Source organism: Zosterops lateralis, assembly GCF_965231275.1.
Source record: "Zosterops lateralis genome assembly, chromosome: Z".
Lineage (NCBI taxonomy): Eukaryota > Metazoa > Chordata > Aves > Passeriformes > Zosteropidae > Zosterops > Zosterops lateralis.
Window position 1 is genome coordinate 19,202,209 of NC_139800.1, and position 26,374 is coordinate 19,228,582.

Genomic DNA, 26,374 nt, shown 5'->3' on the forward strand with positions numbered 1-26,374 from the left:
CTTTTCAGCTGTGCTGCAGGGAGTTGAGCAGAGCTGGAGAACCCGCCCCTCGCTGGGAGTAAACCCAGGGTTCTGAGTTCTTTTTGTTTTCTTTGGGGGTCTCATTTCTGGTTTGGTACTTTTAACTTACAGCTAGTAAGAAAAACTGGAGAAATCAGTTCTTTCGATACTTTAGGGTTTACACGGTTTAGCATTGGTTCTTTTGTGTTTTAATTTTACTTAGTTTTATTTTATAAGGGGTTTTTGGTGTTAAAAGGGGTCCCGAGATGCATTTCGGGGTCTTTAATTTGCATGCGGGGGTGGGCTTTTGGGCAGCAGGGGCTGCGGGCTCTCATGGCATTCAATATGGCGTTCCGGAGGCCTCGGGGCTGGGCAGCACTAGGGCTGCTAGATGTGGCTGGTGTGGGTTCCCCTTTCTTGGAGCGGGGCGGCGGCCCGGGCGCGCTTGGGGACGCAGCCCTGCGGGCCTGTGGACGCGCCATCCAGCAGCGGCGGCTGGCTGTGAGCGGGCTGAGCCACGTGCGGGCTTTGGGGCTTTTCTGCGACTGGACTCGGGCTGGGCGGGCGGCTGCTTGGCGGCTGGAGCCATGCTGGGGGGGCGGCTCCACGGGCTCCGGGATTCCCCGTGCCGGGCTTGGGGGGAGCGGCCGGCCCCTCTTTCTCCCGCTCCGGCGGCTGCGGGCGGCCGGGGTCTCCCGTGCCGGGCAGCGCTGGGCCCGGCAGTCTCGGGGACACTGGGAGCTAGCTCCACGGTGGCACGGGGGAACGGCCGGCTTCTTTTTCTCTTTCACTCTGGCGGCGGCAGCGCCGGCTGCTCCGGTGTGGGGGGGCGCAGGGAGCTCGCAGTGCTGGGCTTTTTTGAATGGAGTTTTTGAGGTTTGTTTTTAAGGTGGTCCAAGGGTCTGGGGGGGTGCAGACTCCCCCTTTTTCAGGGCGGCAGGCAGCCCACTTTTGGGGTCTGGGGGAGGGGCCTGCGGGCGGTTTCCAAGCGACCAGGCAACTCCCTTTCACTACTCCCCTCCTCCCATCTCTGGGGGGGGCACAGAGGTGGCTTTTTACAAAATAAACATTTAAGATATTAATACACTTATTATATGACAATTAAAGGTTTCAGTTTTCCAAATTTCATTTTTTTCACTACAGTGACGATGTTGCTGCTACTTGGGAAAAGACCTCACTGCTGCTGCAGAAGTCCAGCTCAGTCCTGTTTCTTCTCGTGTGGGGTGAGCCTCTGCTCCTGGAGCAGGCACTGCACTGGGACCTTGTTATCCCCCGCCTTGCTGGGGCCTGTCGCCGTGCTAGGAGCAGGGTTGCTGTTGTCCTGCCCCTCTTCTGCTTCTTTGGCACTACTCTGAGTCTTTTCGCTACTCTGCAGCCCACACCTCCTGCCGGCCGAGACCTTCCCCATCTTCAGCCACAGCTCCACAGTTCCCGATCCATCCCTTCCCCGCCTTCCCGCGGGGGCCGAGCCCCATTCCCGCAGCTCCCCGAGCCCGCCTCACAGCGCCCCCTGCAGCCGCGGGGGAATCACCGCACGCCCCTGCCCGCCGGGAGCCGCCAGCGCCCCTGCCGGCCGTGAGAGGAACTGCCGAGGGGAAAGTGCCTGCGGTCAGGGAAGTGTTACTGGGTACCGGGTTCTGTGTGTTGTTAGTGCTGGCGTTGTTGTTTGTTTGCCTTGTTATACATACTAGTAAAGAACAGTTATCCCTATCCCCATACCTTTGCCTGAGAGCCCCTTGATTTCAAAATTATAATTGGGAGGGAGGGGGTTTACATTCTCTATTCCAAGGGAGGCTCTGGCTTTCCCTGGCAGACACCTGGCTTTCAAACTTAGACAGACATCACTGATCTGTGCTACAGCTCTAAGGTATTTTAAACTTTGCTGGAATAAATCCAGTGGCAAATGGGAAACATGTATTACTTCTAGCAGAATGTCCATGTCAGAAGCAGCTATGAACTTAACAATGAGATAGAAGGCATCATCTGCAAAACTCACTTGCATGGGGTTTGGACTGGATTTATTCCACACAACAGATCAAGATAGTTAATAATGAAGATGCAATTTCAGGGAGGAAAACCTACTTCTTGCGGCATCCATTTAAACGGGAGATACAGAACATACCTGTACTATGTTAGAACAGTGTAGTAAGATTTCCCTCAAATACAAAAAGTAAATTAAGACAAAAATGAAAAAAAAAATTGGAAATAGTTTATTTGCTGCATGAGGAAACTTCTTGTAAATTACATATAAAGAAAATTGTTATGCTGTAGTATATAATTTCCAATATTCCACAAAGATAATTGTAATAAATATACAAACCAAACCAAAGTAGAAGACTAAATCCATCAGGCAACCTACAAAATGGTTCATCAAGTTTTATACTTGCAGCATTGGCATGCTTAAAATTTTGTTCTTTTTGAAGTGATGCAGCAATTTTTTTTCACATTTCTTTGGAGCATTTTCAAAGCTGTCTAACTATAAAATACTGTTCAAAATTAGACGGCATTAGTTAAACAACTGAAGAAAAGTAACACCAAGACCTAACTGATGCAAAGATGGTGTTTTTCTTTTTGCTTTTAAAATCCATTTAGCTTTGCCAGAGTTACGAATTATCTGATATAAGTGCACTATGAGTCCAGTCAGCCTGAAGCACTGCTGACTCCTGTCATATTATGACTCTATATAAACTTCATAGATTATATAGCTCTGAAAGATTTCTCTATTAATAGAGACATATCCCCATAGAATAAAAAGAACACAATATCATATTGAAGCCGCAAGCTTGTTAAAATGGTTGTACCCTCAAATGCAGTGTGTGCTTAAAACATTTTTCCATAGTTTCATTCTATTCCACATCAGGCATTTTTATTTGACTTTAAATGTAGAAGTGCTGACAAAGGCTTTATTGATGCCCCTAGCCTCTAGAAACATACAGAATTTTTTGACATCTCTTGCTGTTCATTGCCTATAATTTCTAAATTTTTTTTGAACAGCAAGGTGAATTTTACACTTCACCACACTGACACACTGTGGCTCTGGATCACACTGACAGACAGGTCTATTATTCCATACAAATTTCTTACAAACTGAAAACACTTCACTATGCTTCACTATTACTGAATACTCGGGGGTATAAAAAAAAAACTCTCTAAGACACAATTACCTAAAAATATTTGTTAATAAGCTTAATGCAAATATTATGTAGAAAAAATGGTTTAGTTACAAAAAAATTCATTAGAGGGCCAGTAAAAATATACCAAAGAGAAGATCTTTACAAAAGTGAGGTTAGGAAGTATAAAGCATTAACATTCACTGTAAACATCCTGTGTTCACTAGAATCCTTTGTCTAAAAGTATATGACCTGGTTTTGTTCCTGAGCTTCATGGCCAACACTTGCATAGACAGCTAAACCTATCATAAAGGGCTGTTTATAGAGACAGTTCTGTTTGTACACAACTTCAATAAACTAGTGCTTTTGCCTTTTGAAATAGTTTCATTCCACTACCAGGTAGTTAAGGAAACTATGAAGTATGGTATGGGTTTGGGTACTCAGTGCATTGGATGAACTGGGGCAGCTGTGTTTTAGTGTGTTAATCTTAAATAATATTACACTTGGAAGTGTAGCTGTTCGATGCTCTGGCTTAGCATAAATATCTATTCCTGCTCACTGCTGCAAGGTTCACTTCTGCTCTGCCGAAAACTGCATATGGCAAAATGTCAGCAATCTGAGTGCTGCAGCATTAAACACACCCAGTAACAAGATGCAGCTTATAATCAGTACAGAAGACCTCACAGAGAATTTTACCTTTACCCAGGCAACGACAGTGCTTTCCTCCAGGTTAACCTGCTGCTGTTGGAGGAAGCTGGAAAAGTACTCACAGGGTAAACACGACATGGAGTGGCTTATGTAAAAAGTCTGAAGAACATACTTGCATTTTGGGTATAAAAAGCAGGCGTGTGTTTAGCTACTGCACATGGAGATGCACATGTAAGTGGTACAGACAGACAAATATATCCCCCTCACAAACAGCACAATAACACAAAAGCAGCAAATTGCCAAATTGAAATCTTATGTTAAGGCAAATCTAGATAAAACAACCATAACAGGATTAATAAAAATAGGGAGTTTTCCTTGGCTTTTCTGTTTACTTTTTCTGTGATTGGCTTTTACACATTGATAAAATTTGTTTAAGCACCTTCTGGACATCTTCATCCATTTGACCCTAGACAAAGAGAGAGAGAAAAAAGATGACTGAATTAATGTAGCTCTAGTCTTTAGGAATATTGACAAACTATTTTTCAGGTATAGTAATTAGATCAATTTCCCAAGTGGAAGCAGTGTTAAATTTGTTGCTGAACTGTCATACCTTATAGGATGGATGTCTTAGTGAAAACATTCAACATTCTTACTGCAGAAGAAATATCTTCAGTTAAAATGCTAAATTTGAGTGACTCACAACATGCAACCATACCTGCACAGCATAGAGAAGGTGCATCCTGTAAACTGAGACAATTTCCTGGTGTTGTTTCTTTGTTTCCTAGAAAACAGAAAGCAGAAAGGCACAGAGCATTCAGAACTATTGAACTGAGAACTCCCCAACTAGATTCTGACTGGGGAAAATACAAACCATAGTCTTATGTAATGGATTGAAAACCAGGTCAGACAATGTTGTGTCAACCAGACACTCTAAATTTGCATGGAAGCATGTCCAGGAAAATGCTGTAGTTCTACCTACCCTAGTAAAAGAGCTGGTGATATCATCAGTTTTAAGAAGTGCTGAGTTGCAAAGATGTAGAACGAGCACATACTCTATTCCCAAGCTTATCAGCAACCAGAATTGAGGAAAACCAACAGTACTCTGACAAATCAACTCTCAACTGCCACTCAGCTCCTCCCTGAAGGCAGTGACCCTGATGCCTTAGGATTTTAGCTTTTATATTTTTCAAACCTGTACTGCTTTAGGGTATAACTCTGTAACTCAGTAGCTTGTCAGCTACTGTTCTCCCATTTTATTCAGACAAAACAATCCCTCTACACCTGTAACTCAAGGATACCCCTACTGTCCCAGGCCCTGAAAAGTGTGAACAGAAGCAAGCTGGGGGGGCAAACTGGGAGCATATGACTTCATTATCGGAAACTGTAATTGGAGGATTGACTCCTGATATGTAAATGGACCAAATTTATGATTGTCTGAAAAACTCCTGATCATTGTCCATTTTGGGTGTAGCTCCTTTGGGGAAGCTTTGTCTGCCCTTAATGTACCTGAAGCCCTTTCATTAAATATATCTGCTTTTATTCTCTTAGTTCTGTCTGGCCTCTGTTTTCAGGTGAGCCCGAAAAAGGCATCAGCCCCTCCGTTAGAGCTGATGCCTTCCCAGGTGACCTGTCAGACCCTGGCTGAAAGTCACCCAGTCCTTTTCAATCATCATGGACTGCCACAACTCTGGATATTTTCAAAGATACATAAGGCTGTTAGGAAAGCTAACCTATGAGAAGGAAAGAGTGTTTCTGTCCTGTTGTAAATGCTACCTGCTTTCCCAATATGCTGCACACCTTTGCACTTTACACTACTTTGTTCGTCCTAATTAGTGGGAGATTAAAGGTTCTTTCAGACATGGATGATTGGAATAAGAAAATGTGGGCCTTCACACTGACAGGATGCTCTGCCTATCATTTCTCTTGCCTGCAAGAGAATTTTTCTGGTATACTGAGCCCTCTTTTTTTCTGCTAGGAAAGGTAGGAAGCGGATACCACCTAGCATGTCAGTCTGCAAATTCTCCATTCAGAGGCACTCCAGAGCCCTCAACATAGGCATCCAGTGGACAATATCTTCTTTTCATCCTCAAAAGTGAATAAAGTGCTCCTTTGGGCAGACAAGCTCTAGGAAATATCAATTATGACTCAACCCAGCAGAGAAGACTGGACCTTTCATGCACAAACTACAAAATTTAAAAAAAAAAAATCTGTAAGGCATTCAGCATTTCAGAGAATAAACTATGCTCCCCATAAACAGATGCATTTGCTTGACTTGAAACCTCATGCTTTCTTCCAAAAAGCTTAAAAACCTCAAACAACTTCAGCTGAGTGTTCTTGAAAATCCTCTGCACACTTATACTTTCCCACAAATTAAGGTCTGAGCAGCAGGTTTGGTCCATTTTATTACAAGAAATCTGTTTCTCAACTGGTCTGAGAAAAATATGTGGAAACCCAGCTTTCTTTAGTTATGCTCTTTCTAAAGTCTTATTCATGACTTGCAAATTACTATATGTTTCAGAGAAACAGAAATTACAGATTTTTTGGATGAAGATTCTTTTCCATATACTCACTGACTGTACTCTATTTTAAATAAGGCAGAGTGAAGAATAGTACATATTTCTTTGGAGAACTGGGACTAATGTTAGGTTTACAAATTATCACACTTACAGTCAGTTGGTTTTGCAACTGCTTCACTTGTTGCTGTAACACCTCCAGCTGCTGGCTTTGTCTTTTGGTGGCACTGGTTGAGTAGGAGAGCTGAGAAAGGCTGTTTAACGCTTCTTTTAATTTGCTAATTTCCTTGGACATTTCATTGATCTAGGGAGAAAAAACACAGGTTTTCATTAAAAGATGCTATGCATACTGTATTCCTGTGGGTCTTATCTTTGAGTTATTTGTGACTTAAATTTAAGAAGTGAGGAAAACTAAATTGTAAATAAACTCTATGGACAAACAGAGATATCATGTAAACAAAGGGTTACGATGCTCCTCTATTCTCCATCCTAGTCCAGTCTATTCAAACTGCACTACTTGTTCTTAACATCAGCAATATTTAACAAGAAGAGCTACATTTACCACCGTTACAAATTCTGCTGCTGAACCAAACACAGGCCAGCTATTCACAGCTGCCAAAATGCATTGCTCTTTATAACGCAATTTGTAGTGATGGATATGGTAGCTGCAGAGGAAAATTAGTCAAGTCATGCTATGGTTGAGATGATGTAGTAATATCACAATGGCTTCTTCTTGATATTTTGTTTTCTTGTCTCCTCTGGAATATCGCCCTTTTGTAAACCTCACTTCTTTGACTTCAGCTGCCTGAATAGTGCAAACCCAACCTAAGCAGAACTTAGAGCAGGCAAATTGAAAGATCACGTGTATCTCCTCATGGGAGGGAAACCAACTATGAAGCCAAACACACAGAAAACTCCTTTGCCTTTGATACCTGGATTTTCAGAGGGGCAAATACATTCAGAAGTTATTTGAACCAACATCATCTGTGGGGTCATTCGTATACCAGCCAACACGCTTTGCACTCTGAACCCACATTACCCCTCCACTGTACTGAGCCACTAACCTTTTTGTCTTTATCTTCTTCTAGTTTTGATGAGTTTTTCATTTCAATAAGAGCTTCCTGAACTTGGTGGTACTTGTCCTGAAGATCAGTCACCTCCCGTTCCTTTGCTTCAAGCAGAGTATGCATACCTTCTTTCGCTTCTTTCAAGTGCAAAATTTCATTTCTCAGTTTCATGGCATCTAAGGATATATTTTCCTTCTCTCGGATTACATCCTTCAGTTTGGATGACAAAGCACTAACTTCACCCTCTAGTGAGGACTGAAGCTTTTCATATGTGGCCTTGGGTACCATGGCTTCATTAATTGCAGCTTTTTCTTCCAGTAATGCCTTTTCCAAGTTTCTTAATTCACTTTCTTTGTTGCTAAGCAGTCGTTTGAGCTCATTTATTTCTTCTTCCATCTCCTTTATGGTATTTCTGAGTGCATTGATTACCTGACGGTGTTCAGTAATTGGCAAAGAGTTTTGTTTCTGAGTGTCTAACAGTTGCTTGAGTTCTTCTGCTTCATCTAATACTTTTGTGTACTGAGACTTCATTTCTGATAACTCATTTTCTGCTTTGTATTTCAAAGAATTTGTTACCTCCATCAGTTTCTCATGTTCATCTCTAGGAATGTAGTCTGAAACTATATCATCTAGAGTTTTTTTCTTCCTATAGTCTTCAAGCTCTGTTTGTGCTTCTTTGTACAACAGAGACAATTCACTAAGTTGCCTGTTGAGCTCATCTATCGTTCTGTGCATCACATCTTTCCTTTCTCCAGCTTCAGCACTAGATTCCAACTGCATCTGGTTTGTCAGCTTGTCCTGTAGCCTTTTAATTTCCTCTTGCCCTTCTTTGTACCTCTCAATCAGCAATGCTTTCTCTTGATTAATGTTATCGATAACTGAACAATATGACCTCTTCATTTCCTCACACTCTTCCACAGACAATTTGCCTGCCACATTCTGTTCTCTGTCTTCAAACTTTTTCTGTAGCTCTCTCACATTTTCTTTTTGTCTTTCGCTTTCCTCCAATGCTTTCTTCAATTCTTGCTTAAGTGCTTCAACTTCTCCATATGTAACCTTTAACATACTCAGATCAGAATGGGTTTCTTCACTTTCAGAGGAAACAAGACATGGCTTTTTTTGCCCTTGTATATTCAAAACCTCTTTCACAGCTTCCTCATGCCTGTTTTGAGTTTCTTGGAACTTCAAATTAAGATCAGAACCATTTTCTGAAATGTCTGGGCTATTTAAATGATCTGTTTCTGGGACTCTAGACTGGACTTGAGTTTCCACATGCTTTCTTTTGGCTTCAGAATTCTCTGATTTTCTCTGCACATCCTTTAGGTCTTCCTGGAAGTACTTCATTTTTACTTCTCTGAGGCTTGTCAATTTTTCTGGGATTTGAGTGGCATTTAATGTAGGCTTCAGCTCCTGCACCAAGAACTCATTTTGTCTCTCTACTGTTTGCTCAAACTGTGTTTGGGTTGAATAAGATTCTACAGTTGAATCCCCTTCTTTAGGTGTTCTTTCCTGTCCAAAAAAACCCATCAAGAATTGCACAATAAAAAACGAGTACATGATTCTATTTTTTTAGAATAGACTAAGCAAGGAAGTATTTCCACATCCTACAGAGACAGATGATTAAAGAGCCATGGAAGAAAGTTCTAGAAAAGTTCAAAACTCAGCTGTTCCCATTTGTCATTTACAGTGAGAGAAGGCAGTAAGTGCCAAGCTCCTCTAAAAGTCTGGGCTGAGCTCCATAACCTAATAATCAAAGCTATGCAAATTAAAATTCTGCTAGCACAACTGTTAACAACATATTTTAGAATGTGGTTATCATCATAAATGAAGTTACTCAGTAATTTATGGGCAAAGTGAGAAGATCAAAACACTGATTTAATCCTTTGGGGCAGAGTGTTTCCCTGATCATACCAACAAGCTCGTTAAAAGATCTTTACAGTACAACTCTTTAAAACAGTAAGCAGCTCTTTGTTCTGCCTAGCAGATTAAGAGAGCATCAGAACAGCACAAAAATATGCCACCTGTAATTTGTCCTGCAGCTCCTTATTGTGCAATGTCAGAGAGGCAATTTTTGCTTGCATCAACAGAAGTAGATCTTGTTGGTCAGCTTCAGAACTCACATCCAATAAACTATCAACACCTTTGGAGGAGAAAAAAAAAGATTCAAAAGCTTTCAAAAGGCTGAAATGCATGTTAGTTATTCCAACATTTCAAATTAAACAGTTTGCTCCCATGACAACTAAATGCAGTGAGCAAGCAAACTGTTCCTACAAACTCCCCAAGAATGTGCTAACGCAATAGAAGCAGGATGTTTTGGTGGGGAGCTGCTTGTGGAATTATAAAACATCACTCTCAATACTTAGTTGTGTCTCATGTTCTAAGCAGAAAGGTACAGAGGTTTTCAGCATTTCATGCCACCTAAAACACCTAATGAGATAAGGATTAAATATATACCTGTGCTGTCACTCAGTCTGTCCTTATTATCCCTGTGCAAGGAGCTGAATTCTTCCTGCTAAAACATCAAAAGAAAACATTTTCACAGAAAGCAGATGTAAAGCTGGACAGTTCACCAAAAATAACTATATACAGTATAGATTCTGCTATAAGGATAAAGCCTGTCCAAGTAGATGTCTTTTGTTTCTGAGGTCTCATTTAATTGTAACATGTGTCCAGTATTTCGAAGTGTGCTAAAACCATTCAAGTTCCATTGCCCAATTCCCATTAAATATTAGTGGAATACAGGCAACTATCTTGTAAATAGTTTGGAAGACTGCAAACCCTGTGATAAGTAATAGCAATATGCTGACATGTATTTCGAAAAATCTTCAGCAAAACAAGGTAAAGATCAGATAAAACATACTCAACCCTTTCACCGACATCTTTTGGTAAAATGGTCTCTTTTTGCGCTGCCAACTCCAAGCATTTTGCTGGTATTAGAAGTTGAATTCTTGGAACATAAATACTTTCATAACTGACTTCTAAACACTAACTCAGTATGACTATTTATATGTACATATTTGTTACACATTAAAGAAATCTTTACACTTGTTTTATGAGTTGCGCTGAAATAGATTTAGATTAATTTTTGTTCCTAAAATTCAGCTAATTAAGTCACAGGAGACTCTGCAGCCAGCAAAATAGAACATCAAGCAAAACAGATCCTGTTCTTTCCTTCCCTAAGCTCATAAGAATATGAGTTTAGGAAAGGAAGTGCTCATAAGAACACTGATACCTTGCACACTTGATCAGCAAAGAAAGTATGCCCTTTTCCAGTCATGGGAGTTGAAGTTGATGAGTGTGGAGAGGACAAATCATTAACCTGTAAAAAAATTTATATAAATAGGTATGTATATGTACATGCATATACAGCTACCTCTCTAACATGTGCATATATATATACACACACATATATGCCTATATCTCTCTCTGTATATAGACACACATACATATATATATGCATACACATGCATTAAACAGTACTTTCATCTGCATTAACATGAGTCACAATTCTAGATTACTTTCAGAGAACAAACCTAATTATTTAGTGCCCTTCTGAATCAGTATTGCATGAGGAGTGTAGCTGTTACACAGGTTACATTCTAGTTTAAGATTAAACCTAACTATTAAATAGACTTATATAGTATCAAAATGCAGTTAAGTATTTTATTTTTATATGCATACATGCTCATAATCATATGTATCAATATATATGTATAACTAAAAGACAAAGAACTTAGTATTTACTTATTGAAATCAACAAAAAGGACAACTTCAACTTAAGTTGAAAGAAGCAATTGTACAGTAAAACTTGCACATTTTTATCTTAGAACATGCTATATTTTAAGCAGTTTTGCTTAGTTAACCTAAGCAACATGGGCTTTCATGCTGTCATTGTAACGTCAGGAAAAGCACTCATGGTAAGACAGGCATATAAAGTAACAGTGACAGAGTAAATCCTGCCCACATAATTCTAATAATGTTCAAAATGCTTTATATCCCCTAAAAGCATCTAAAAATTGGTCTTTTCTTTACCTGAATAGGACTGATAGGAGGAGGTGGGGCTTTGCGTTTTTTTGGAGTTCCACTTCTTTCTGAACTTAATTTAGAGCCTTGATCATGCTGAAAGTTTCACCAGCCAGAAAAGGTAGGTTTGTTAGTTTGGTTAGTAAAGTCTGAGCAAGTTGTTTTATATAATAAAAATAAAATAAAAATCCCACATTAATATCAACTTTAGCAGCTCATGCAGTGTATCTTTCCCCTATGTAAAGACCACATCTCTACTAACACAAAGATACTAAACATGCCTGACAATACGAATCTGCTCCTTTTAAACCATGCTTCAGTGAAAACAAACAAGATTTAGTGAAAAAGCAGAAGCTGACAATAGGTTTAGCACCAGTGACCTTAAAACACTTCCATTCACACACAGCCCAGTCATGCCATTAATCACAACTACCATCTTTCCTCTCCACCAGCTTCTGCCTGAGCCCCCCAAAAAATCCACCTCTGCACTCAGAGAAGGAATGAACCAATGCATTGCACCCTTGTCTACTTCCCAGCCACCAGCAGGTCTACAAGATCTACTTGCACTCCAACATATATATGACACTAAATGAAAAATGTAAGAAACTAATTTAATCACCTAAATCTGCTGTGATTCTCACAAGAAGGGGTCTCCAGCAACCAGGGATAACCTTCAGTTTTATGTTTTAGAAAAAGAGAATTTTTCTAGATCCTCCTTTCTGCTGTTTAAAGAGACAGGGTGTCCAAAAGCCAAGCTCCTGCACTACACGTGAGAAAAGCAGGAATCATCCCAGCACACATGCACATAACACAGTCGCCCTCCTTTCCTCCCCTCACCAAGGGTGTTGGCTGCTGTTGCACAGAGAAGTCAAGTCTAAAAGTAATGTTCCTGAAACACATTTCTTAACTAAGCAAGAAGAACCTTTTACATTACATAGTAGTCATGGCAACCCATCTCACAGTGACATTTACTAGTTCTCCTGTTACTGTTCTTTGTTATCTTGAAAGTCTAGAGAGTCAGAGTATTTTCAAAACCAAAAGGAGAAATACCTGCTTCACTCTTGTTGGAGACGTTGCCTCTGTGCAGCAGAAAAGAAGTGGAATAAAGAAAGTTATTAAAGGAAGAGTTATTTGCTATTCTTAACCCACCCCTCTGCTCTACTTCCCGTATCATAGATAAATGGTTTGGTTTTTGAATTCCTGTCTGAAACCTGAGAAATACAATTTGCAAATTCCAATTCAATCCCATCCTTTCTCTGCTACTGTCTGGTTTCACTTTGAGAAAAATTTTGAAGAACCATGACAATTCTTATTCTATTATAATCTTCTTATGAATTAAGCTTGCTACTTTAGAAATCCATTGTAGTTTGACCATAAAATGCTCTGCATGCTTTAGTTCCTTCTCCAACACCTCTACTGAGGAGTTCTGTGTATAAAAGAAAATCCATTCCAAACTGTATGCAAAATTTCACAATGCTGCTTACATCAATTTGTCTTTCTCTAAAACACCTCTTTTGGCCTGCTCACGGCTTTTTCCCATTCTAAATATTACCATCTATGGCAAAGAGTTTTTGGGAAGTCTCAGCTAGATAGTCTTGAAAATGGCTTTTGCAACATTTCAGGCTACACTTTGAAGTAAATTTGTTCAATGCTAAACATACATGCAGCTTGTTCAAGAAGTGACAAACTGCAGGTCATCCTCTCTCACATACCCATATCCTGTGATATCTTTGACGACAGGAGATTCTGGATCCCTGTATTCTCAGAGAGTTTGGCGTAATGCAGGGCATTCTGTCCAAAGACATCTACTAAACTGACATCTGCACCTCTCCTAAGGAAAGCTTCCACCATGTTAAGGCTACTAGCTTCACAAGCCATCATCAAAGCAGTTCTGAACAAGAGAAAAAAAAAACAAAAACAACAAAACACAAACAGTAAGTGTCAAGAGCATTCTCTTTAGCAGTTCATTTTTTCAGGGGAAAAAAGTGCGACTGTTATTGTGCAAAAGTCCAAAATTCCATCAACATTTTTATTGGTACATAAATGCAACTGCTGTTTCTCCTTACAAACACCTGCCAGCTCTTCCTCACACACTCCAGCTGCAAATACAGGTCTGCAAACATTTCTAAAAATGTCTTCCTGAGGCTGAGAGGAGAGTCATAGAGAGAAATGGCTGCAGGATAAAGTCAGACTAACAAACTTCACTGCTACTCTCCGATTACAGCAGTGATACAACATGAAAACCTTTATTTCATTCCTGCTCTCCTTCACATGTGTTTGAGACAAAACAGAAAAACAGATTTCAATCAAAAAGACAAAAAAAATCTAAAAGATCTTCAGTGAGTCCAAGAGATGAGTTTGACCTCAAACCCTGTGCTACTGTCAGCCTAAAAAAAGAAGTTCACGAGAGCACAAACAATTCCCTTTCCAACACAGGGCAGTAGCACAGAGACAGCTTCTAGAGTAAGCACAGCATACAGAAGGAGTCTTCTCCTAACAGGTTGTATCTGCTTTTCTCTACTATTTGAAGGGGTCACAAGAGACATACAGAATAATTACAAACACACAGAAAACCTCACCTTTCAAGCTTGCTCTAAAATACTGCTTTCCTGCTCAGGCATTGTTCTTTCACAGATGAAAACATGTTTAATCGGTTGGCCAGGTTTACTGCCAAACACACTCCTCAGTGCAAATATGATGCTGAAAAGTTACTACAGTGATAATGTTTGCTAACTATTAAAACAACAGTTTCACCAATGAATTAAACATAGTCCCTCTAATGGGTGAGTCTCTTGGAAAAGTGATGCTGTTGCAGTGCTGTGCTAAAAGTAGTGGTGAGTGATAACTTGGATAACACCTCCAAAGTCACAGGGATGGTTTCAGATTACCAAAATAATTCACTTAGTCTGGACATGATAGGAATCTGGAGATGCCATTTTCAAAGGTTATGCTTCTTCTCCCAAAGAGGTTTCTCCTGTTTCAGTAAAATCTTAACTACTTCTGTGAACACGAGATGCAGGAGTAGTCACTTCCCTCGCCACAATTAAAATAAAAAGTAAACTAGCATATTCCATGTTACAATGTTCTGTTGCTTCTACACACAGTACTTTCTTTAAAAAAATACAAAAATGGGAGTCCTCTCTGTGGCAGAAACTCCTTCATCCAATTAAAGCAGCAAGTCTTAACGCTGTCCGTTGATTAAACACTAGGAAAGTGAGGGGAAGGCAGAGGCCCCAGAGTGTGCAGCACCTCAGGTTTAAAGCACCAACGAGGCCATGAAAACTGACAGAAAACAAAGGGGTTTTCTTCAGACAACTGGAAACAAAGAGCACTCTAATGAACTTTGGACTGATAAAAAACAAGTTAGGGCCCAGTCTTATATTCACAGGTGCCGCCAGAGAACAGAATCAGCATTGTGTCACACAGAATAATCAAAATTGCTATGAAGTGTAAGTGCCAAGTCTTCTCAGTATCCTATTTTACCACCACAGTTTAACCAGCTGTTTATAAAACAGCCCATAATTTTGTAAGACTTTTGATCTTTGTCAGTATCATCAGAACAAGTGCGTTTTTCACCACAAGGACGTCACTTTTTAAAAAGTTTTCTGATACATGCACTATCTCTTAATGCAGAAATATTTCTAATTGGCACTTCTAAAAAAACAGCATCTCCACTACAGAGATTTACTGTATTTTTTTCTTGCTGCTGTGGCTGCATTATGGCAGAAAAAGCAACCCACCACAGATTTTGCTCATAAGTAGCAGTTTTTAACAATTTAAGTTGGAGGTATTAACTCATTGCAAGAAGAAAGCAGCATTTCAAACTGGGTGATGTGTGGGTAAGTGCTATCAATCATATTAGTATAGAAACAATTTAAAAATGGGCTATATTGCTCTAGTAGCCCAAGGCACGTCTTACAGGCAGATTAGATTTTATAATCGCATAGTTTCTGCTCCATCTTTCACTTCAGTCAGAATTCTGTAAGCCTTCTCAGCAATCAGGATATGCTACCTACTACAGAAAGCATTATTTCAGCTAATATCAACTATTTTGGGAAGGATTTGAGAAGAAATCTTCATATGACAGTCAGCTTTGGTGAAAAATCAACATGTTAACCTGCTGTACCTTCCGTTTTTATCCCTGGTGTTGATGTCTGCTCCATGATCCAGAAGGTATTTGCAGACTTCTGTATGGCCATTTTGTACTGCAAGCAGCAGAGGTATGTTCCCATCCTAGAAATGCATATAAAGAAACTATGAACAGTATTCCATCCACTTACAAAAACACACTGAAAGTCAGCTATAAATTTTACCTTTACATAGCAAAAATGAGGCACTATTAGTATATTTTTCCTGCGTACCATAAACATACCTGAGTGTGCTATAATGCCTTTCTTGTCTGCTGGGGATGATGCAAAACACAAGGAGAAGGAATGCTTTTTGCTTTTGTATTTCCTTTGCTGTTTTGCTCAATGCTAAAACACAATTATTTTGAAACTCCAAAATGTCGTTTTGTAGCTCCACAACAAAAGGGGTAATTTTAATGAAATTACTAAGAAAAAATAGAATATTTCATGAAGTCATAGAATAACACGGTTGGAAGACACGTTTAGAGGTATCTGAGGTTTCTCCCACTGTTTTCTCAATCCAAAGCTAGGCAAACTACAAGTTTCAGCATATAGCTCAGGGACCTGTCCAGTCATGTTGTAAGCATCTCCAAAGGTAAAGATACAGCTCTAGGTACCAGTTCCAGTGTTTGACCACCTTCAAGGTGAGGTTGTTTTTTTATTAGTTGCTAACTGAAATTTCCAAATTAGGTCCACTACTCAAATTCCATTGCTTATTATTTTGTCATGCACTTCTGAGGCTACTGCATGACAAAATAATAAGCAATGGAATTTGCTCATTATCTCTCTTTCCTATAACCAGCCATGATGTAGCTCAGGACATTTTAAAGATATTCCTACAGCCTTAAGACTGAACAAAACTTTTATGCCTTTAAAATGCATCTGCTGAAATCTTAGATCAGATGTCTGTGACATATTTGTTTTTGCTAGAAAAATCAGATATAGACCAAAGCCAAAACCAAACAAGTTTGAGTATCACTTCCTGCCTGCCCTTTACTTTACAGATCCCTTCATTTTGTCATTAGGTTGTTTATCAGGCAGTTGCATCATTGGCAAAACCAGACCTGGTCAGTTGTAGACATTTCACAGTAATGAATGTAGTGTCTCTGATCCTTTGGAATATGTCAGGTATATTTTTTCCCCTCAGGCTTATCATAATCTGATTGGGCTTTGTAAACATTTTGCAGCCCTTGGCCACAATACTGGGCCTTTTCCAAAGCCTCCTAGGGACAATGGAAAGACTTTTAATTATGTTTTGAATATGTAAAAATTTATTCTAGCTACCTGTGCCAATGTCTCAACAATCAGCAAATCCTGCCTCTACGGTATCAGATTGTGAAGTGCTTCCACACCTCTGCAATGGCAAGACGCAAAAGCAACTTCCTCCAGCAGAGAAATGCTGGAAGGGATGAGGACACCATAGCTTTGAACTACTGCACCTAAGATGGAGCGTAGTAATGGCATGGAATGAGAGTGATAAAAGCTCTGAAGTATCTGCAGTACACAACAGAAGAGGTACATACCAGATCTTTGATGTTAATGGGACATTTGTGCTCACACAAGAGTTGAACTGCCTGAAGACACCCACATGCAGCTAAAAGAAAATAAAATTAAATTTAAAAAAACAAGATAATCATGAAAGTCCATTAAACCTCAATGTCAAAATTTGTGTCCCACACTTCCACCTGCAATACTGCAGTATTTCAGTAGGGTACAAAAAACAAATTCTAGACTGATGAGCTAGGAATATCAAGAACAACAAAACAGTACAAACTTTCTTTCAAGAAATTACCTGCATAATGTAAAGCTGTTTTCCCAGAATTGTCAGTGCTGTCAGCTGGGCATTTACTCTGCACAATTCAATATAGAGAAGGAAAAAAGCAATTAGAGAAATACAAAGGAAATAAAACATATGTTTTATACAGACAGAGTGCTTAACACCTTTGCAAAAAGATTTATGTGCTGCTTCAGAGAAGAACACTAAAGGAAGGTACAGCTTCTCTCTCTACCAATCTGGTATTTTGTGTCTTTATACCAACTTACATTGAAGTCATAAGAAATCCTCATGGTTAAGAGAACTGTCCCTAAAAATGTTTTAGTTTCAGAATAATTTAAGCCAGTAAATAAAAAAGTAAATAAATAATAAAGTGATAAATAAATTGGTAAATAAATTCTCTCCTTTGCCTCAGTTTTTTTTTTTTTTTCCATTTAACATTAGAGTAAAAGCTAAAGCAACCATGTCCTAAGGCAATTTGTATCATTTCATAGAATCATGGCATGGTTTGGGTTAGAAGAGATCTTAAAGATCATCTTGTTCCAACTCCCTGCCATGGGCAGGGACACCTTCCACTAGACCAGGTTGCTCAGAGACCCATCCAACGTGGCCTTGAACACTTCCAGCATTGGGTCATCCACAGCTTATCTGGTCAATCTGGTCAAGTGCCTCCCCACCCTCACAATAAAGGGTGATTCCTAATACCAAATCTAAACCTACTTCAGTTGCCACTTGTCCTATCACAACATACCTATGTAAAAACTCCTTCCTTCTCTGGTTTTCTTGTGTGACCCTTTAGATACTGAAAAGCAGCTGTAAGGCCTCCTGGGAACCTTCTCTTCTCCAGGCTGAACACCACAGTCTCAGCCTTTCCTCCCATCAGAGATGCTCCATCCCTCTTGATGCCTTAAGTTTTAGCTTTCGTATTTTCCATACTCTGTACTGCGTTAGTATATAACTCTGAACTTCATACAAAGTGTTAGCAAGTTCCCTCCACAGTTTAGTTGGACAAAACAATCCTTTTCCAATCTGAGAACCAAGGACACTGTTGCAGCTTCAGGCCCAAAAAGTATAAACAACAGCGAATTGAGGACAGCAGTCTGGGAGGATGAGACTTCATAACCTGAAGCTGTAATTGGACAATTAACTCCAATATGTAAATGGACCAAAACTTATAAAAGTGTGAAAAACTCGTGACTCGTCATCTGTCTTGGGTGTTGCCTCGGCTGGGCTGTTGTACTCTCCAAGGAGGATCCTTTGAAGGCCTTTTAAATAAATACCTGCTTTATTCCTTTAACACTGTCTAGCCTCTGTTCTAGGCAGCCTCTCAAGGCATCACTCTGATCACCTTCACAGCTCTGCTCTGGACTCACTCCAACAGGTCCCTGTCCTTCCCGTGCTGGGACCCCAGCTCTGGATGCAGAGCTCCAGGTGGGTCTCCTCAGAGCAGAGCAGAGCAGAGCAGAGGGGCAGAATCCCCTCCCTCCCCTGCTGCCCAGGTGTTGCCCTGACCCAGGTGGAGCACCAGCACTCGGCCTTGTTAAAATTCATGGGATCCCATGGCCCACTGTGGAATGCAGTAAATGTTCATTAGCATTTTTAAAAATAAGCACCAACAATCCAATTATATCTTATTGTATTACAATTATCAGATACTACTGATCAATCTAGACTTCAAAGCAATAAATAGTAATGAAAAAATAATTAAAATCCTTATCAAGGCTCATTTTGGTACAGAAAATTTTTGTTTTAGTTACAACAGAGAGTATCATAGAGACTTAGATTCATTTGGGTTGGAAATAACCATCATGATCATCAAATCCAAGTATTAATCCAGCACTGCCAAGTTCATCACTAAAACATGTCTCACATCTACACATCTCTTAAATCCCTCTGGGTGAAGAAATTTTCCTCATATCCAACTTAAAGCTCCCTGGGTGCAACTTTAGACCCTTTCCTCTTTTCTTCTTGTGATATGGTCTATCCTAAGCCTCCTTTTCTCCAGGCCAAACACCACCAGCTCCCTCAGCTGCTCCTCACAGGACTGGTTCTCTAAACCCTTCACAAGTTTCAATGCATTCCATTGGACAGGGGAAGACAGGACCATAAAATTACATGTTTCTAGAAAACAAACATTGTAACTTTTGACTTTTACATGCAGCACTGTCTCCAACACGCCTATGATTATCTAGGAAAACAGGATCACACAGACCGTTACATTCTGTAAAAAAAAAAAAAAGTCATGATTCTGCCTGTGTAAAATAATTATTCCGCCTGTTTTAGTTCAACACCAGATAGACATTCCTTGCACACACACTTCGGTCCACAGAAGATCATCCTAAGGACACGAATTATTGGAGAATATTTCCAACAGGTTTGCACTTATGAACGGATTTATAAATCTGCATGTTGAAATAAAACTAGAAGGACGTCGACAAAAGCAGTGTGTGGCTGCAGCAGGCAGGTGGAAGAGCGGCAGGTCCCTGGTGTTACACACGGTGCGCTCCGAGCTGCCGGGGCTGCCTGTGCTGCCGGCAGCGGCGGCCTGATGGCGATGTGACCGCGGCCATGGGGCGGCTGCGGAGCCTCAGGACAACCTTCCCGCCCGCGGAGCAGCAGGGCATACAGCTTGCAAAGGGGTATGGAGGTGGGAATCAGTGAAACTGGACCCTGTGTCGTCAGAGACAACACCACAGGACAGCCGGAGAGGCCTGAGGCCATCAGGGAAAAACAATCTGGAGGCTGGGATATAGGATCCACTCTTTCTGCACCATTGTGTTCAAGCAGGGTTGCTAATCATTATTTCATCTGTATTCTCAGTCTGTATTCATTATTTCATCTGAGACATACTGATAACGCCAAACTTAGAAAAAATCTGTTCTGTTTCACCTATCACCGCCATGAAAACTTACCTGTATTTCTGAAATAGAGCTGGAGGACAATGCCTTTGCTTATTAACACTCATCTTCAACACAATGAGACTCTTCTGTTCACCTTCACTTTTGTTTTTCTTATTTTCTCTCCCCATTCTTTCAACTCCCTTTCTAACCCCTCACTGCCCTTTACCTCATTTCATTGAGGATTCGATTATTTCCATATTATTTTTGGATCTAAACTACTTTGTTTTTGTCTTTCTTTGACTTTAAACTTGCAAACGTTTCTATGGTGAACAGACAGAAAGCATTCCAGTGGAAAATTATCAGAATCCCCCCAGAAGTGAAAAACCTTTTCCCCTGTAACTCTTAATCCACCTAATTCCTAGTCATCCAACCACACAGACAAAACACAGGAAGTTAACTGAAGCTACAACCTACTTGGAATCCAACCAAGCTATGTCAGAGCAGCTAGACATGGAAAACTGTATTTGCACACCACTCAGAGAAGATACACTGTTTTCTATCATCTATTCACAGTGCCTGAAAGGTCCTAAAACTCTTTATGCTTAAACTCTTGATGCACGTCTCTTGATGCCAAGGAGATAGAACAGTATAGAAGTGTGGTGCAGATTATGAGCATAATGAGTCCACATCTAATGGAACCAAATGAAAATTTCAAAAATCAAAATTAACTTGTTTTTTCTTTTACCTGAAGTAACCTCTTAATGCAATCAGGGTGGCTGTTCTTTGCTGCAAGATGTAAAGCACTGTGCCCTAAATGAATAAAAGCAAAGCAAATTAATTATTCAATCATGCCAAAGCACAGGAATAAAACCTCTCACAACAAAGGCAAAATGTTGAATTATCTGTCTTGTTCCTATCGTGACACATAAAAATTAAGGGCAGAGAAAATAAAGTAAAAACTTACATCATGCAGAATGTCTACTACCTGTCTACTACCTGTAGGCAAGTAACAGAATAACCATAAAGTCTTAATTCATATAAAGAAGTGACACAAACATTGTGTCAGAATACACCTTGGCAGTAGGAAGTCTAAGATTGTACATTATGTCTTGTTTCTTAGAAAACAATTTTCTAATATTACACAGCCTCTCTTGCACACAGATGTCTGCCAGCGTCTTCATGATTTTTGCTATTTGGCAATGCATAACCAGCATCAAGAGCAAAACCTGCCAAATTCACCACCTACAACTATATTAAGTTTGTGTCACCCATGAAATGCACATAGAAGACTCAAACATAGGCCTACTTTAGTTTGCACTTTACAGATTTCTTATTCCCTATCAAACACAGGTGTACATTGGTTTGCATTTCAATTAATTTAATTAGCACCTCTGAATTCATATTTAGCTACACAATGTCATGATTTATTGACTATAGATTTATGATGACACACTGAAGTCTCTTCTCCAGCTTCATCTTACAGAGCATCTGAAAAATTGAAGATGACAAAACAGCAAAAGAAGAAATTATCCATGCAACTAAGAAAAGAAGGACCCAGGATTTACTACTCTATAAAGACAAAGACACTTGTGACAGGAAACTCTCATTGCAAGTTATGTGACTTTTACATAGAAGGATATCACTAAAGAGCACTGGGCTGACACTCTCAGGTGGAAGTGGGCAGGCAACCTCTTACTACCCAAGTGACCAATAAATCATCAGGCAAGGTGAAGCATGAACTCAGAATTATAGTCTGCATCAGGTATATATATTCCTTTGTCATTATGTAAAACATGACTGCTTCTTCCAGTATCAGAGACACTTCCTTATAGAGGCAAATCATCCCATGTATGACAGAGATGCCTTCAGGCTTCAATAAGTGGCAAAACAGAACCCATGAGCACAGCAATTACAGATAATTACTGGAGAGAGAGAGAATGCTGACAGGTCATCCAGGTGGCTCAGCTAGCCAGAGAAAATGCTGGGCACAGATTCCACAGATGTGTCAACTGAAATCTATTAAGAAGAGTTTGCCAGTTCCAAATTCAGCTCCCATCATTCTCCTAGCGGAGCAGTAATTAAGCACAGGACTTTTGAGAACTGAAACATCATACTTAATAGCTCTCAGCTCTGTTTTGGCCTGTATCAGCTGTTTTCACTGTGTCATAATCCTGAGGAAATGTCTTACTGCAACTCCTGTAAACTTAATGGGATTAATAGCTTGGATAAACATTAAAGCAAAACTGAAGATCTTGATGCAACCTGCAATAATAAGAGAAGGGGAAGGAATTTTTTTTTTGGTTTTTTTTTTTTTTTCTCCCCTCACTTAAAAATAACAATTTAAAGAATCAAGGAACTATTTTACATCTAGAGCTCACTACAAATGCTGAAATTTATAGTATTAGGACAAAAGTTTTTAAGGATTATACATTCTGAATTCTCTGCAGGAAAGCAAGTATGCCTAAACCTGCAAATGTTACAACTGCTTTTCTGACAGGGTGTGTGAGGAAAAGCAAAGTTGTCAAATCTGTATTTTCACTCTGCACATCAATAACTACTTAAGCAAATTGAGTGTATCATGCTACTTGAATAGGTTCAGAGAGGCATACCTGCACCATCTTGGGCTGTCACATCTGCACCGTGTGTCACCATGATCCTGAGGCACTCTGCATGCCCTTTTGTGGCTGCCAGGTGAAAACTAGAAGAGAACATTTACATGTATTTTATTACTATTAAGATTTTTTTTCTCTTTCATTTACTAACTGCAAATTCTTTCCTCCCTCCCTTAGATCTTCTGGCATCCTTCCATTGCCTCCCAGGAAGGTAACAACTCTGGAAGTGAGATGGCACATCAAAAAGACTTTGCAGTCATATTTTCATAGTGCAGGTCAAACAATGTGTTCAGTTGGGGACCCTCATTACAAGAAAGATGTTGATGTACTGGAACATGTCCACAGAAGGGTAACAAGGCTGGTGAGGATTTAGAGAACAAGTTCTGTGAGGAGCAGCTGAAAGAGCTGGGGATATTTAGTCTGGAGAAAAGTAGGCTCAGGAGGGGTCTTATGACTCTCTACAACTCGCTGACAGGAGGGTGTAGCCAGGTGGGGGTTGGTCTCTTCTCCCAGGTAACTAGGGACAGGATGAGAGGAAATGGCCTCAAGCTGAACCAGAGGAGGTTCAGACTGGACATGAGGAAAAGGTTCTTGACTGGAAGGGTTGTGAAGCACTGGAAAAAGCTGCCCAGGGAGCTGATGGTGTTACCATCCCTGGAAGGCTCTTGGATGTATTTAAGAGGCAGGTAGATGTGCCAGTGGGGGAACACTGCTTAGTAGTGGACATGGGTTGCTGAGCTAATGGTTGGACTTGATGATCTCAGAAGTCTTTTCCAACCTGAACAGCCCCGTGATAATGATTTTACATGGGCTGCTGTCCCATCAACTCATATCATACACCTTATGTACATTTAGTCTCACACGATTTCTAAACTTCTGTCCCTAGTGATGTAATACATCCCCAAAGAATGCCTGGGCTTGGGGAATTAATTATGAAAACAGTCACAATAAGTGACTTTGTTCTAGACATTTTAATCAGAGTAGTCAGATTTAGTTAGATTTAGTCACATTTAGTCAGATTTTCCCCTTACAGCGGACAAAATTTAGTTCCTCTAAAATATGATTCTGCATTTCCTTAATTAAACTGCATCAAGTTGTACTTTTGCACTGTCCTTTATAAAGCTCATCTTTTCTTGGTGTATGGGTGGGGGAAAACACTTTACTCTGAGTATCACCTGGAGAAATCAAAGCTACTGGATATTTGTTAGACTATGCCAGAGATGTATTTTTTCCACTTGTGGTTTTGCTGTTCACCCCAAGGACACATTTGTTTAAACAGTGTGAAACTGCAGACATTACCAACCACACCATGGCATGATGCACTTCCAAGTATCAATTACCTAAGATGTAATTACAGAACAAACCAAAGAAATTATACTGAATTCAAGTCTTTTTACAGATGAAATTTTGTGTCTGACATCCTCAGGCTGGGCACATCAAGATTCACAGAAGCAGGGCTACAGAGATGCTGCTGACATAATTTTGCCCTGAAGCAAAAATGAAGGAAAAGCTTCTGAAAACAGAGAAGTTTATATCCTCCTGATGCATAACATGCCAATGTTGTCAAGTCTTAAGATATGGGCAGACATCCTGCTACCATGTGAGTCCTACCAACCTCAACCTGATGCACATGGAGCAGTTTTTCAGTGAGAGTAATGTAAAACAAAAATTCAAGACAAAACACTTCTAATTACTATTTCTTTATGTGTGGAAAGTTGGGACCACCATCAAACATGCACCAAACCGAAAGAGCCAATATTCCTGGGATGGTTTCTAATATCTTTCAAAGGAGGTATTAATTTTGAACATTATGCACCCATGCGTAAAAGGGATTTGGCCCTGGAATGTAAAAGATACATCATAAATCATGGAGCCACATCAACTACTATATTTACAAGTTTATATTTTGAACAATAGTTTCCTTTAAGTGTTAAAGCTAACACTGAAAGTTCAGCCTGCTAACCAGGGAAACTAGGAACAATAGGCAAGAACGAAATGGGTGTTTCAAGAGTCTGTGAACTGCATTACATGTTTCTCTAAGTCATAGACTTCTTTGCTGCCTTCTTGAAAACTCAGCAGAGAAAGAGACCTATAAACAATATCTGGCAAAGAGAGAGAGAGAGGCAAAACAGGAGAGGTTGTGGAACAGGGTTGTCCATCGAGTACAGCAACCACCTCACTTCCTAGAACAAGTCCTTCCTTCTACACTGGCTGCTCCTGATTGCAAATGGCAGCCAGGCAGTGCTTAAGCCTTGAACCTCTCTCTGCAAATATAAAAGCATTCTGTGTGTTCATCCTGCGAATCCTACTGCTATAAACAAACTGAAGAGCTAACACTTCCAAGAGCACAAGCAGCGCTGCTGCTGTCTGTTCTCCAGTCATTCAAAATCAAAACTTCATGTACTTGGAGACCAATGCAAAGTTGTGTAAACATTCTTTGGAAGAAGTGGCTTCTCAGGCTCTGGGAAAATGACTGGGGCAAAGACACAAGAGGAGTCTGACAAATTCCAACACCTCTAATTTAGCCAGCACAACATACCAGGAAAATACCAAAAAATGTTCAGATACATTTGTGTAAACACAAAATACAATCAAATTCACTTATGTATTAGGAAGATCATGAAGCACACACTTGGCTAACTTATATTTGACAATATTCATAGTAATAATAAATACCTGAATAATAATAATAACTTGGCTAAATCTGGGGAACTGAGGTTTTATGGACAGACTTTGTAGGACAGTGCCAAATGCAACATGAACACGCAAGTGCTAAAGAACTTTTATTTAGGTAAAATCTGACTGCAAAAAAGTATCAGAGAAAATTAAAAATAACTCTTTTCAGGCTATGCTCCTATGAACACATGAATCCCACCAACAAAAACAATTCCCATGGCAGTTCTCAACAAGTCATCACACATGCAGATGTTTTATTTCACCAAGAATAGCTTGCTGAGTGTCTTGTTTCTGCATCCTTCTCTCTTTATCTCTCTACTATCTCTCTCATAAACCTGTAGTGAGTTATTTTTTCTTAACAGTCTCAAAACAGTTGGAGGAGAATGGGGGATATGATTCCTTAACTGCTGGTTTAATAAACAGAAATCCTGCTCCAGAGAGAGAACAACTCCAGAATGGGATGAACCAATTACAGTCATATTTAAGTTAAACTATTTACAGAGTGTTGGACAAGCCCACCCCCTTAAAAAGCAATTCTGATTTTAAAGTTAATAATCCCTGCTTTGGTTTAAGATTTTTTGTGGGTTTGGGGTTTTTTTAGTTAAAAAAACCCCAAACAAACAGAACAGTTGACCCAAAACAAACAAAGAAAAACCCTGAACCCAAACACTTGAGTAGCAGTTACTGAGGATTCCTATGTAGCAAGTCAGGCTCTTGAAACAAAGAAGACTGTAGACATTAATTTCAGTACAGAATAATTCTTTACAAGCTACATAATTTCCTAAAACATTTGAAGCAAAAACTGCAGTTTTCCAAACACTGGAGTTCTCACCATCTGGATGCCTTAAGGAGTGGTGCATTTTATTGCATCTTCTATGAATAAACTTTCCTTGATACGAAAGCAAACAACTTTTCCTCCCATTTCCTGGTTGTGCAATGACTTAGGTAAACAAAAACAAACATGTAAGACTTGATTTGGCTGAA

At 39.9% G+C, this 26,374-nt stretch overlaps 1 protein-coding gene across 3 annotated transcripts in view; it reads right to left on the reverse strand.

Annotated features, from left to right (window-relative positions):
* Positions 1 to 2,191: 2,191 nt before the first annotated feature.
* RAI14 (retinoic acid induced 14) overlaps positions 2,192 to 26,374 on the reverse strand; it is an 88,775-nt gene continuing 64,592 nt past the window's right edge. For 2 of the 3 annotated variants that reach the window (XM_083884349.1, XM_083884350.1), the window contains exons 4-18: positions 22,712 to 22,800; positions 20,848 to 20,912; positions 17,281 to 17,338; positions 17,012 to 17,082; positions 15,488 to 15,594; positions 13,074 to 13,252; positions 12,412 to 12,440; positions 11,371 to 11,457; positions 10,571 to 10,657; positions 9,793 to 9,850; positions 9,360 to 9,478; positions 7,336 to 8,847; positions 6,426 to 6,575; positions 4,474 to 4,539; positions 2,192 to 4,224 (exon numbers count right to left, since the gene is read on the reverse strand). In XM_083884349.1, coding sequence (XP_083740475.1) covers positions 4,147 to 4,224; positions 4,474 to 4,539; positions 6,426 to 6,575; positions 7,336 to 8,847; positions 9,360 to 9,478; positions 9,793 to 9,850; positions 10,571 to 10,657; positions 11,371 to 11,457; positions 12,412 to 12,440; positions 13,074 to 13,252; positions 15,488 to 15,594; positions 17,012 to 17,082; positions 17,281 to 17,338; positions 20,848 to 20,912; positions 22,712 to 22,800 — 2,755 coding nt within the window. In that variant the 3' untranslated portion in view covers positions 2,192 to 4,146. The remainder of the gene's footprint in view (positions 4,225 to 4,473; positions 4,540 to 6,425; positions 6,576 to 7,335; positions 8,848 to 9,359; positions 9,479 to 9,792; positions 9,851 to 10,570; positions 10,658 to 11,370; positions 11,458 to 12,411; positions 12,441 to 13,073; positions 13,253 to 15,487; positions 15,595 to 17,011; positions 17,083 to 17,280; positions 17,339 to 20,847; positions 20,913 to 22,711; positions 22,801 to 26,374) is intronic. The other variant, XM_083884351.1, reaches the window with a different exon arrangement.